The 11,480-nt window shown below is 41.0% G+C and overlaps 1 protein-coding gene across 5 annotated transcripts in view; it reads left to right on the top strand.

The window, feature by feature from the left end:
• PTPRM (protein tyrosine phosphatase receptor type M) overlaps nt 1–11,480 on the top strand; it is an 805,568-nt gene that overhangs the window by 346,841 nt on the left and 447,247 nt on the right. For all 5 annotated transcript variants that reach the window (XM_028480386.1, XM_028480385.1, XM_028480384.1 and 2 more), the window contains exon 6: nt 7,739–7,913. In XM_028480386.1, the coding sequence (XP_028336187.1) occupies nt 7,739–7,913 (175 nt within the window). The remainder of the gene's footprint in view (nt 1–7,738; nt 7,914–11,480) is intronic.

The following is an 11,480-nucleotide window of genomic DNA, read 5'->3' as shown; positions in this document are numbered from 1 at the left end:
TATATGTATAACTGATTCACTTTGTTGTAAAGCAGAAACTAACACACCATTGTAAAACAGTTATACTCCAATAAAGATGTTAAAAAAAAAAAAGGAAGAAACAAAGCCTTGATCTTCTCTCCTAAAAAAAAAAAATAAAAGGGGGCATCCTTGCCTGATGGAAAGAGGTCAGAGTTAGACAGCATCTCATAGTATTATAGGGAATTTATCATTCTTCAAAATATTAAAAATGGAATTTATTTTAATTTAAAAGTGCTATCGAGTAAGAGAATAAATGAATTTGTACCATAAAAGGCGTGCAGTACCACAGAAATATAAATATTCTTCTGAATATTTGATCTTTTACCCAAGATAAGCTGATTTTTTTCCACCTATTGTATTGGAAATATCAATAAGAAAAGGTCAGTGATTTAAGCCAATTCCCTGTCCTGTTTGATCTGTTTGTAGTATTTAAAAGGAGTTGGAAAACAACTTGATTTTAGGAGCCATTTGAATTCCCATTAAAAAACACAATTTTTTTTTTAAAGGAAGGTTTTATTTATTTATTTATTTATTATTAATTTTTTGGGCTGCGTTGGGTCTTTGTTGCTGCCTGCGGGCTTTCTCTAGTTGCAGCGAGCAGGGGCTACTCTTCCGTTGCGGTGTGCGGGCTTCTTATTGCGGTGGCTTCTCTTGTTGTGGAGCATGGGCTCTAGGCATGTAGGCTTCAGCAGTTGGGGCACACGGTCTCAGGGCTCAGCAGTTGTGGCTCGCGGGCTCTAGAGTGCAGGCTCAGTAGTTGTGGCGCACGGGCTTAGTTGCTCCACGGCACGTGGGATCTCCCTGGACCAGGGCTTGAACCCGTGTCCCCTGCATTGGCAGGCAGATTCTTAACCACTGTGACACCAGAGAAGTCCAAAAAACACAATTCTTATAAATAGATAATAACTCTCTATAGAGATTTTTAGGTTACTCATCCAAAATATAAATAATTTAAATGTGTAGCAATAGAGAACTACTTATATAAATAATGGCTAGAGCCATACAGTGGAAAGCATTAAAAAGCATGTTTTTGAAGTTATCTAATGCTATGAAAAATTCTACAGATATCACAGGAAATTTAAATGAAGAGATCATATATATATATATATATATATATATATAAAACCACTTTTTCAAATTTTATTTAAATTAAAATGATCTGTAACAAAAAATAAACTAAACCTTGCCAACACTTGTTCTTTTTCTTTTCTCTTTCTTTCTTTCTTTCTTTTTTTTTTTTTTTTTTTGGTATAATTGCCATTCTGCTGGGTATGAAGTGATATCTCATTGTCGTCTTGATTTGCTGATTTGCATTTCCCTAATGGCTAATGATGTTGAGCATCTTTTCATGTGCTTATTGGTCATTTCTGTATCTTCTTTGGGGAAAATGTCTATTTAAGTCTTTTGCCCATTTTCAAATTGGATTGTTTGGTTTTTGTTGCTGTTGTTTTGCTGAGTTGTAGAACTTCTTTATGTATTCAGGATATTAATCCCTTATGAGATAAATTATTTGTAAATATTTTCTCCCATTCTGTTGGTTGTATTTTTACTCTCTTGATAGTGTCCTTTGATGCACAAAAGTTTTTATTTTGATGAAGTCAAGTTTACCTATTTTTTCTTTTGTTGCCTGTGACTTTGGCATTGTATTGAAGAAATCAGTTCCAAATCTAGGATCATGAAGATTTCCCCCTATGTTTTCTTCTGAGAGATTTATACTTTTAGCTCTTAATTTTAGGTATTTGATCATCTGATTTAATTTTGTATGAAATGAAAGGGTCCAAGTTCATTGTTTTGCACATGGATGTCCAGTTTTACCAGCACCATTTGTTGAAAAAAGTATCATTTTCCCATTGAATGGTCTTGGCACCCATGTCAAAAATCCACTGACAAGACATGTGAGGGTCTATTTCTGGGTTCTCTATCCTATTTCATTGGTCTATGTCTGTCCTTATGCCAGTACCACACTGTGTTTTGATTACAGTAGCTTTGTAGTATGTTTTGAAGTTGAGAAGTGTGAGTCCTCCAACTTTGTTATTTTATTTTGGCTACAGTGACGGCTTTTGAATAGAACTGTTGCTAGCCCATAAGACCTAAACTGGCCTTAAAGATTTGCTGTGTAACTCTGACAAATCAGTATTCATGACTATTGCGCATCTCTGAAAAGCCACAGGAGTTTTCAATATACTGATATTCATTGTATTACTGTCCTATTGCTGCTGTAACAAGTTACCACAAACTTAGTGGCTTCATTATCTCCCTGTTCTGGAGGTCAGAAGTCCTGAAATAAGGTGATGGCAGGGCTGGCTCCTTCTGGAAGCTGTAGAGGAGGATCTGTCCTTTGTTTCTGCAGCTTCCAGAAGCTTCCTGCATTTCGTGGCTCATGGTCCCTTCCTCAGTCTTCAGAGCACTTGCTTCTCTGGTCACATCTCCTTCTGCATCTGACCTTCCTACTTTCTCCTACCTTATCATTACATTGGGCCCACCTGGATAATCTAGCATAATCTTCCCATCTCTAGATCCTTATTTTTTAATTATTTTTTGATGGTGCTAATATATCCTTTAATGGCAGAATGTGGTAATTATTGAATTAATTATTGCTAACATAGTTTTCAAATGAAAAAAATAGAAATAAAACAAATTAAATGTGACACAACCTGACCAAACACATGTCAAATTACAGTTCCAAGGTTATTTTACAGAATACCTCCATTTATACCATAGATCCTTATTTTAATCTCATTGCAAACTCCCAGGTTCTGGGGACCAGGGAGTAGACATCTTTGGGGGCCGCTATTTTGCCTACTACTATTACAATGACTGGGCAGTGTTGCTGACCGAGGCGCACACAGATCCTCTAAAATATCCTTTTATTTTTCCCTGTTGGTCTCCCTTGTAAATAAAGATTCTCTGTCCAGTTGTAAGAATCAGGTATAAGTCCGTTAATATAACAATCTCACATTTCTTTCGTACCTATGGAACTTTTTTCCACTGAGACTATGACTCCTAGAGTCAGCAAATATTAATTGAGCTCTATTCCCTGTGCACCCATGTCCACAAAATGAATACATCTGTTTCATGACCTTGAGGAACTTATAATCTACTAGAAGAGAAAGATGGTACTGCAGTGTAACCCACTTTTAAAATTTTTCTTTCTTTTTAATTTAATTTTTATTTTATATTAGGGTATAGTTGATTTACAATGTTGTGTTAGTTTCAGGTGTACAGCAAAGTGATTCAGTTATACATACATATATATACCCATTATTTTTCAGATTCTTTTCCCATATAGGTTTTTACAGAGTATTGAGTAGAGTTCCCTGTGCTATACAGTAGGTCCTTGTTGATTATCTATTTTATATATAGTAGTGTGTGTATGTTAATCCCAACCTCCTAATTTATCCCTCCCCTGACCTTTCCCCTTTAGTAACCATAAGTTTGTTTTCTATGTCTGCGAGTCTGTTTCTGTTTTATAAATATGTTCATTTGTATTGTTTTTTAGATTCCACATATGAGTGATATGATATTTGTCTTTCTCTGTCTGACTTGCTTCACTTAGTATGATAATCTCTAGGTCCAGCCATGTTGCTGCAAATGGCATTATTTTGATCTTTTTTTATGGCTGAGTAGTATTCCATTGTATATATGTACCACGTCTTCTTTATCCATTCATCTGTCGATGGACATTTAGGTTGCTTCCATGTCCTGGCTATTGTATATAATGCTGCTATGATCATTGGGGTGCATGTATCTTTTCAAATTATGGTTTTCTCCAGGTATATGCCCAGGAGTGGGATTGCTGGATCATATGGTAACCCACTTTTATAGATTATATTTCCTAAATAGCTTTAGAATCCCTCCCTTCCTGTCTCTCATCCCTCCTTTAGTCATGTGTTACTATAATTCTTTCAGAAAATATAGCCAGTTTCCTTGCTATCAGTTGGGCTCCCACACTCCTTGCTTTGGGCCATTACTGTACCCACAGATGTGCTCACGTCAACCTTTTGCCAAAAATCCTTGTGTTCTTGGCATCAGGATAAACTGTAACCCTCCACAGTTCCTATTCCTGGGTGTGGGCTCTACCATTCCAGCCTCATCACCTGCCATTCCCGGAGCACTTTGTCTTCTAGTGGAATAGAATAAACCTACCGCCCCACAGTTCAGCTGTCTTGGCTGTTGACTTTTACAGAGCTCTTCTCACTTACTGGCTCCATTTTTCCTCCTTCACTGCCCGAGAAAGTCCTGTGCATCCCCAGTTCTGGCCTCAAGTCATGCTTTCTAGAAAGCCAACCCTCACCCCCCTCGCTGGTGAGGAGGCTCTTTTTCCTGGGTTTACTGTGTCCGGCAGCTCCTTGGTCTGTAGTGTAATTAGTGCCTTACCTGTCTGTTTTTCTAACCAGACTATGGATTCAATTAGGTAAGGCATGGTTCTCTTAACCCCATGCTCCCTGTATATGTAGAGTGCCTGCCTCATAAAAGATTTTTACTAAGTGTGGGTTGAATGAATGCTTGGATCCACGTACATGTGAATGATGTAATAGAAAATACCTGCAGATTGAAGCAAGATTTATGATAGCATATGGATTCTAAGCTAAAATGATTGCTAGCTAGCACTTGTTTTCTCCTTTCTATATACTGTTTCTCTTGAAGAAGCTGAATCTAACTTTCTGTGTGATTAAATACATGGGCTTAAAAAAAAGTCCCATTCCTGAGAGTTCATGTGACTCATTGGAGTTCTGTAAAGCTGTTAGTTTGAAGCTGCTTATTTTAAAGGATAAATTTGTGCCATGAAGTCAACAGCTATGAAGTAAAGCTCCTCTCAACATATATATGAATCCAACACAGAGGTTTTCTTAAACTTGACTGCCCTCAGTACAGCCTTGAATATTTGTGAGGGATCCATAAGGGCATACTTTAAAATTCTTTTGAATAAACATTCTTTTGAGACAGGCTTATTTCATTAGGACAGATATTACAAGACGACTATAGAAGCATATTCTTACAAGATTCATGCTGCAAGTAAGTAAATAAATAAGTAGATAGCCCTTTTGTTTTTGTCATTGTTAATAAACAAAACAAATAATTATAAATGTGAAGTATGCCTTTCTTCAGGGCTCTTTTTTTTTTTTTTTTCAGTCTGAAAAAGACAAACAATTTTGTAGAGTAGTAGGTCTAAGGTTACTCCTACTGATAGAATTTAATTATTTATTATATTTATTTGGGGGAGAGGATGGGAGACAATGTATGCAATACAGAGAGAAATACTTTCTCCTGTTGTATTAATTAATAATGCTGGATTGATGTTGTTTTGTTTAACTTCTCAGTGCCCTTTGTCAGACCAAACTGAGGAGATTTAGTAATAAAAAAGACTCACATAGGATATATAAGGTATATATTTAATGTCACATTCAGATCTATGACTCTTTAAGCTATTAACAAGGCTGTTTTGACAGCTAGTACTAAAGATGGTGGGAACTGTTCTTCCGCGGCCCCGACGTTTCCTTCGCTGTGGCAGGAACTGTACTGGCGCAGCACCGGGATGCCCTGTCTCTGTCCACGCGGCTGCTGGACAGGAAGCCGGGAGCACGCCCGGCCCAGCCCCTCCTTTGGGAGCTCACTCCCCCCTCAGCAGACCTTCCTCCATCTGCGAGTTTGCCAGCAGCACCCCACGTGGGGGGCGGGGGAGGGTGTGGTTTTGCAGTGCGGCCCGTGGCTGGGTGGGTGAGTCTAATTCCGTGCTTCAGTTCTAGCAAGCCGATGGTTACCGCGCATCGGCCGTGTTCTGCGTATTCTGCAGGGCCAGGTCCAAGGGTACTAAACGAGGTGTTGGACAGCCTGTCCGCCTTTCTTCTTTTTTTTTTTTTTTTTTCTGTGGCATGCGGGCCTCCCTCTGTTGTGGCCTCTCCCGTTGCGGGGCACCGGCTCCGGACGCGCGGGCCCAGCATGTGGGATCCTCCCAGACCGGGGGCGCGAACCCGGTTCCCCTGCATCGGCAGGCGGACGCACAACCACTGCGCCACCAGGGAAGCCCCGCCGCCTTTCTTCTTGAACTCGTCCCTCAGCTGGTCCAGAATCCGGGCAGGGATTTGTGGTCCTGATCATTAGGCAAGTGTCCTTGCGCATGTATATCTTTAAATTCTCACAACTGCCCTGACAGCTGTATTGTCCCCTTACAGATGAGGGAAGGAGCATAAATCACTCTGACGTTAGGTTTGGCACCCTGGTCTGTCTACTCCCAAACTCATGTCCGTTAGGACATACTGACAAAGAAAATATCACAGCAAAAGCTTCTAAAAGGCTTTGCATAATATAAATCACTGAGTTCTACAGGTGAATTTTATTATTGGTAGCCTGGTGTGCTCATACCTATAAACACAAACATTTTCATACGGTCTGCGAGTCCCTGAATGCACAGGTGCGCGCCCACCTTCCCAGTTCCACTGGCTGCCTTGATGTCCTCCAAAGCTTTCGGCTCTTTCTAACCATCCCGGGCCTCCTGTTCTCTCTCCTCTGACCGGGACGCTCCTTTTCTTCCACCCTCCCCTTTGCCTGGCAGTTCCTACTTACCCTTTAGATCTCAGCTCCAATGTCACTTCCTCAAAACGGCACCGTATCTAAAGACGGCCGCATTGTGATTTCTGCCAGAACCTGCCCTGGCCGTCATTGGTAATCATGTATTCATTTCAAGCCTATATTCCCCGGCAACTGAAGCACTACTGTGAACACTGGGGCCACTTTTCTGTTGTCCACTGTTGTGAGCCTAGTGTCCTAACACAGTGACAGCACATGGATGGCACCCAGCATGGTTGCTGGGTGAATAATTGAACATAATGCTTGGTGTTGTGCATTTGCCTTAAGGTCTTTGCCCATTGTTTTCTCCTTAATACTTGGAAATAACATGTTAAAGATAGCCTCTTTCCTGATAATTGTAAGAAAAAAAAATATAGGACTGAAATCTATAGTCTTTCTTGAGGCTTTAAACTGTGGGAAGCATAGAATGGATTTCCAAGTGTGCGTAACTAAGGACTTAATTAAGGTCTCCAGGATAGTGTAAGACCACACTGCTCCAGTGTTGGAACCTACTTTGTGTGGTCCTGGGCTGTGGGATGTGCAAAGGAACTTCTCTCCTAGCATTTCAGTGTCAGGTAATATTAAGCACCTACTTCTGCTTGGTTTTGCTAGCTCCAGGAAGAAAATCCTAAAGCTGAGACTAGTCCTTCAGAACTTATGATAATACCTACTTACATTTTTAATGTAGTTCTTGATAAGTTGTTTATCAGTTCATGTATAAAATGAGGTCAGTCATAGGGTAGCGTGCGAATTAATTTTGTTTCCTAGCCAAGTATAAAAAAAATGATTAAGTATTACAAAAAGACTAAATGTTGATAGTTTGGGAGCAAAATGAATTTTTCCATGTGCTTTTTCCTCTCCTTCTGATGAGGCAGAATAACATAATGAACATTTTAAAGGGGCAAAACCAAAGACATTTCTGCACACTTAATTTTGCATCCCTCAAATCCTGAAAGTGTTGATTGGGGCAGAATTTCAGTTTCTGGGCACCTGTTTTCCTGGAACAGCAGCCATGGGTAATAAACCGTGGAACCAAGATCTGTAAGGACGTAACATCAGTAACATCCATTCCGTGTCTTCAGATGTCTTCCTGGTTCCATAAGACAGCTGACATTGTTTCTTTCTGCTCTCCCCATCCCCACGTTTACAGGGCATTGATGTACGGGATGCTCCTCTAAAGGAAATAAAGGTGACTAGTTCCCGGCGATTCATAGCATCGTTTAATGTCATGAATACAACCAAACGAGATGCTGGAAAATACCGCTGCATGATTCGAACCGATGGAGGAGTTGGCCTATCCAACTATGCGGAATTGGTAGTTAAAGGTATTTAATGTTATTTTTATACCTCCAAATAGTGTGTTAAAAGAGACATGTGGGACGGTTGTGAGTTCATGATTCGTTGAAAGCTCAGACTTATCCTCGTCTGTTTCTGAACAGTAGTTTGGTGACAGACTGTACGGATGGATTACATTTTAGGTACAAATTTTGCACCTGAGCAATCATTTTGAAAAATGTATTTTATTTATGTTGGTTCAGTTGCATACAAAGCAATGAATGTGCTCTGGGCAAGTTTTTCTGCCAACTCTGTGTACAGAGATTACAACCCTATAAATTTTTTTTTAAGGAATAAAATTTTTTTACTGGTAGAAAATCACTTAAAATGCAAATATTCCCCAGCCACAGTGTTTATGATAGCAGGGAGGTTAATAAAATGAAGCGGTGTCAGTATAAAAATGTGCCGTCATATCATACAAGCCACATTGATAGTAGGGGGTTAACATTCATAATGTTGCTGTTACGTTCTATTACTATATTTTGCGTGACTGAAAAATTGAGTCATTATATTCAGGAAGGTGGGAGATGAGTAAAAAAAGGGGGGGGGATAAATTTCCTTTGGCTGGTTTGATGTTTTTTGTGTGTGCATGGACTTAGGAGTTTATAGTATTAAACTGGTAAGGCAATTTTTGGTCCCAGACAGAATTAGGACTTTTAGATATACCATGAGGCATTTTTATACCTTGTAGCAAGCCATTGCTGCTTCCTCCTAGGGGAAGAGAATGATGCCTGCTTTTTACATGTTCTCCCCTGCATTTATTAAATGGGGAACATAAAATGGGTCTCTTTTGGATGGACTATTCCCTTTGTCAGCAAATTTCTCTATGTCAGCAGTTTTATAGACTGCAGGGTTCAAACCCCAGAGCTAGCTGTGTGGGCGTGGTCCTATGGCTTACCCTCTCAGTGCTTCTGTTTCCTCGTGTTTAAAATAGACATAATAATGTGACCGACCCTAAAGGGACATCAGGAGGACCAGATGCAAAAGGTATGTGAATGGCACTTAGAACAGGAGACCTAGTAGGCAGCCGGCACCTGTTCAGGCCGTGATGGGGCATGGAGTGGCTCTTGTTCTCCATTCAAGTCCATCAGTGGTCCTCATCTGAGAATGCATGGCTGAACCACCCTTCCAAATAAAACAAAATACAAATACAAATACCTGCCCACCTATTCTCTACCACCATTACCACACCCATGTTGAATCAGAATCTCTGGGACCAGAGCTTCTGCCATAAAATCTATAGGTGATCCGGGCAGACGCTACTGCTGTGAAATCAGCCCTGCCAACGTTAGTCACGCCTGGCTTGGGGGGGAGCCTGCCCCCAAGCACTGTTTATCTGCAGCAGTGGCTAATGTTCTGTGGAAGGAAGCCAGGAAGCACACCCTGCAATATCTGCTCACGTGGTCTAATTTGCCACACCAGAGCCCTGTGATTTTGGGTTTGTAGTGAAACTGTAGCCCGTCTGGCTAGTTTCCAAGTTTAGGTTTTACCTGTAAGAAAATTAAAACTCTGCATAGATGTGCACACCCTCCCCTGCGGAAGCCTCTCGGGGAAGCGAGGGGTTTCCCTGTGGAAAATGGACACCATTTGCCAACAAATCCAGCAGAACGGCCGCCTCGCTGTTGCCACAGCTGAGTTCTTTATTGTCATCACTGTTACTTAATTTTCATCTTGGTCCCGTTCTTTGTGACTGTTCTGTTTTCTGATTTCTGGTTGCTACAGTGCTTCACTGTGCCCGTGCCCGGCGAGGCGTGGTGCTTTGTAATCAGTATGATGGAAATCTAGTCACCTCTTTAAAAATTGCCTCTGTGGGAAAGTTAATTTGTTGGGAGTTATAAGCAAGTCAGAAATTTCTAGTCTGCCACAACACACATAAGCACAGGGGCTGAGTGGGTCCTTACTCACATTTCTGCCGCACATTTTCCTGCCTTACGACAGTGTGGAGGGATCTTGGGTCACGGTGATAAAATGTCCGGGCACCCTTTGCATCTCTGCACCCTGCCACAGCTGGTGACAATTGGCTTGCAGATATGGCTCAAATCTGGAGTTTGACTTTTCCTCCATTTATAATTTTTATAGCCATTTTTGCATGTATTTGATTTTTCAAAATGAGATAACATGCTGGATTCTACTAATTAAATAAAGCATTGCGTTGACACAATTACTTTAAAATATATAATGGCATGTTTAGGCCACCTGTGTGATTGAACACTTTTTATATGCATGTGTTTAGAGTGCTAATTTTTTCAAAATGGGAAAAACTTAAGTCCAAAGAGTTTATATCTTCCTTAAGGTCATTCTCTGATTTGGTGCTGGCCCACAAATGAAGGCCAGGTCATTTTAAACTATCTTTCTTGTCTGTTTTATGTCTCCCACTGCTTTTGGTAATCAAAGACATAAAAATATTTCATGTAATCTCCACAATTCATGTATATATGCATATATGCCAATATCATATTTAATATTAGGAGACATATATTAGGAATTCATATATGTGTATCAATTAGATATATGTATATGATATGTATCTATAGGTATATAAATTCTTTCTTTGCTGGCTTGATTTAGAATTATCTTTATTATGCCCTTTCACTTGGATTAAATATTTTAAATTGCTTTTTATCACTTAGTATAGATTCAGTTCCTTCCTTCTTTCCCTTTGAGAAACTTTATTCAAAATTTAAATATTGAGATTGGTTCAAGATGGTGGAGTAGAAGGATGTGCTCTCACTACCTCTTCCAAGAGCACCTGAATCACAACTAACTGCTGAACAATCATCAACAGGAAGACAATGGAATTCACCAAAAAAGGTACCCCACATCCAAAGACAAAGGAGAAGCCACAATGAGACGGTAGGAGGGGCGCAATCACAATAAAATCAAATAGCATAACTGTTGCGTGGGTGACTCACAAACTGGAGAACACTTAAACCACAGAAGTCCACCCACTGCAGTGAAGGTTCTGAGCCCCACGTCAGGCTTCCGAACCTGGGGGTCCGGCAACAGGAGGAAGAATTCCTAGAGAATCACACTTTGAAGGCTAGTGCGATCTGATTGCAGGACTTCAACAGGACTGGGGGAAACAAAGCCTCCACTCTTGGAGGGCACACACAAAGTAGTGTGTGCATTGGGACCCAGGGGAAGGATCAGTGACCCCAGGGGAGACTGAACCAGACCTACCTGCTAGTGTTGGAGGGTCTCCTGCAGAGGCGGGGGGTGGCTGTGTCTCACGATAAGGACAAGGACACTGGCAGCAGAAGTTCTGGGAAGTACTCCTTGGCGTGAGAACCTCCCAGAGTCCGCCATTGGTCCCACCAGAGAGCCAGTAGGCTCCAGTGTTCGGTCGCCTCAGGACAAACAAACGACAGGGAGGGAACCCAGCCCCACCCATCAGCAGACAAGCGGATTAAAGTTTTACTGAGCTCTGCCCACCAGAGCAACAGCCAGCTCTACCCACCACTAGTTCCTCCCATCAGGAAGCTTGCACAAGCCTCTTAGATAGCCTCATCCACCAGAGGGCAGACAGCAGAAGCAAGAAGAACTACAATCCTGCAGCC

Source organism: Physeter macrocephalus, chromosome 19 (assembly GCF_002837175.3).
Source record: "Physeter macrocephalus isolate SW-GA chromosome 19, ASM283717v5, whole genome shotgun sequence".
In the NCBI taxonomy this organism is placed as follows: Eukaryota; Metazoa; Chordata; class Mammalia; order Artiodactyla; family Physeteridae; genus Physeter; species Physeter macrocephalus.
Note: the sequence above shows the minus strand (reverse complement) of the source record. Positions and strands in the feature narration are given on the sequence as shown.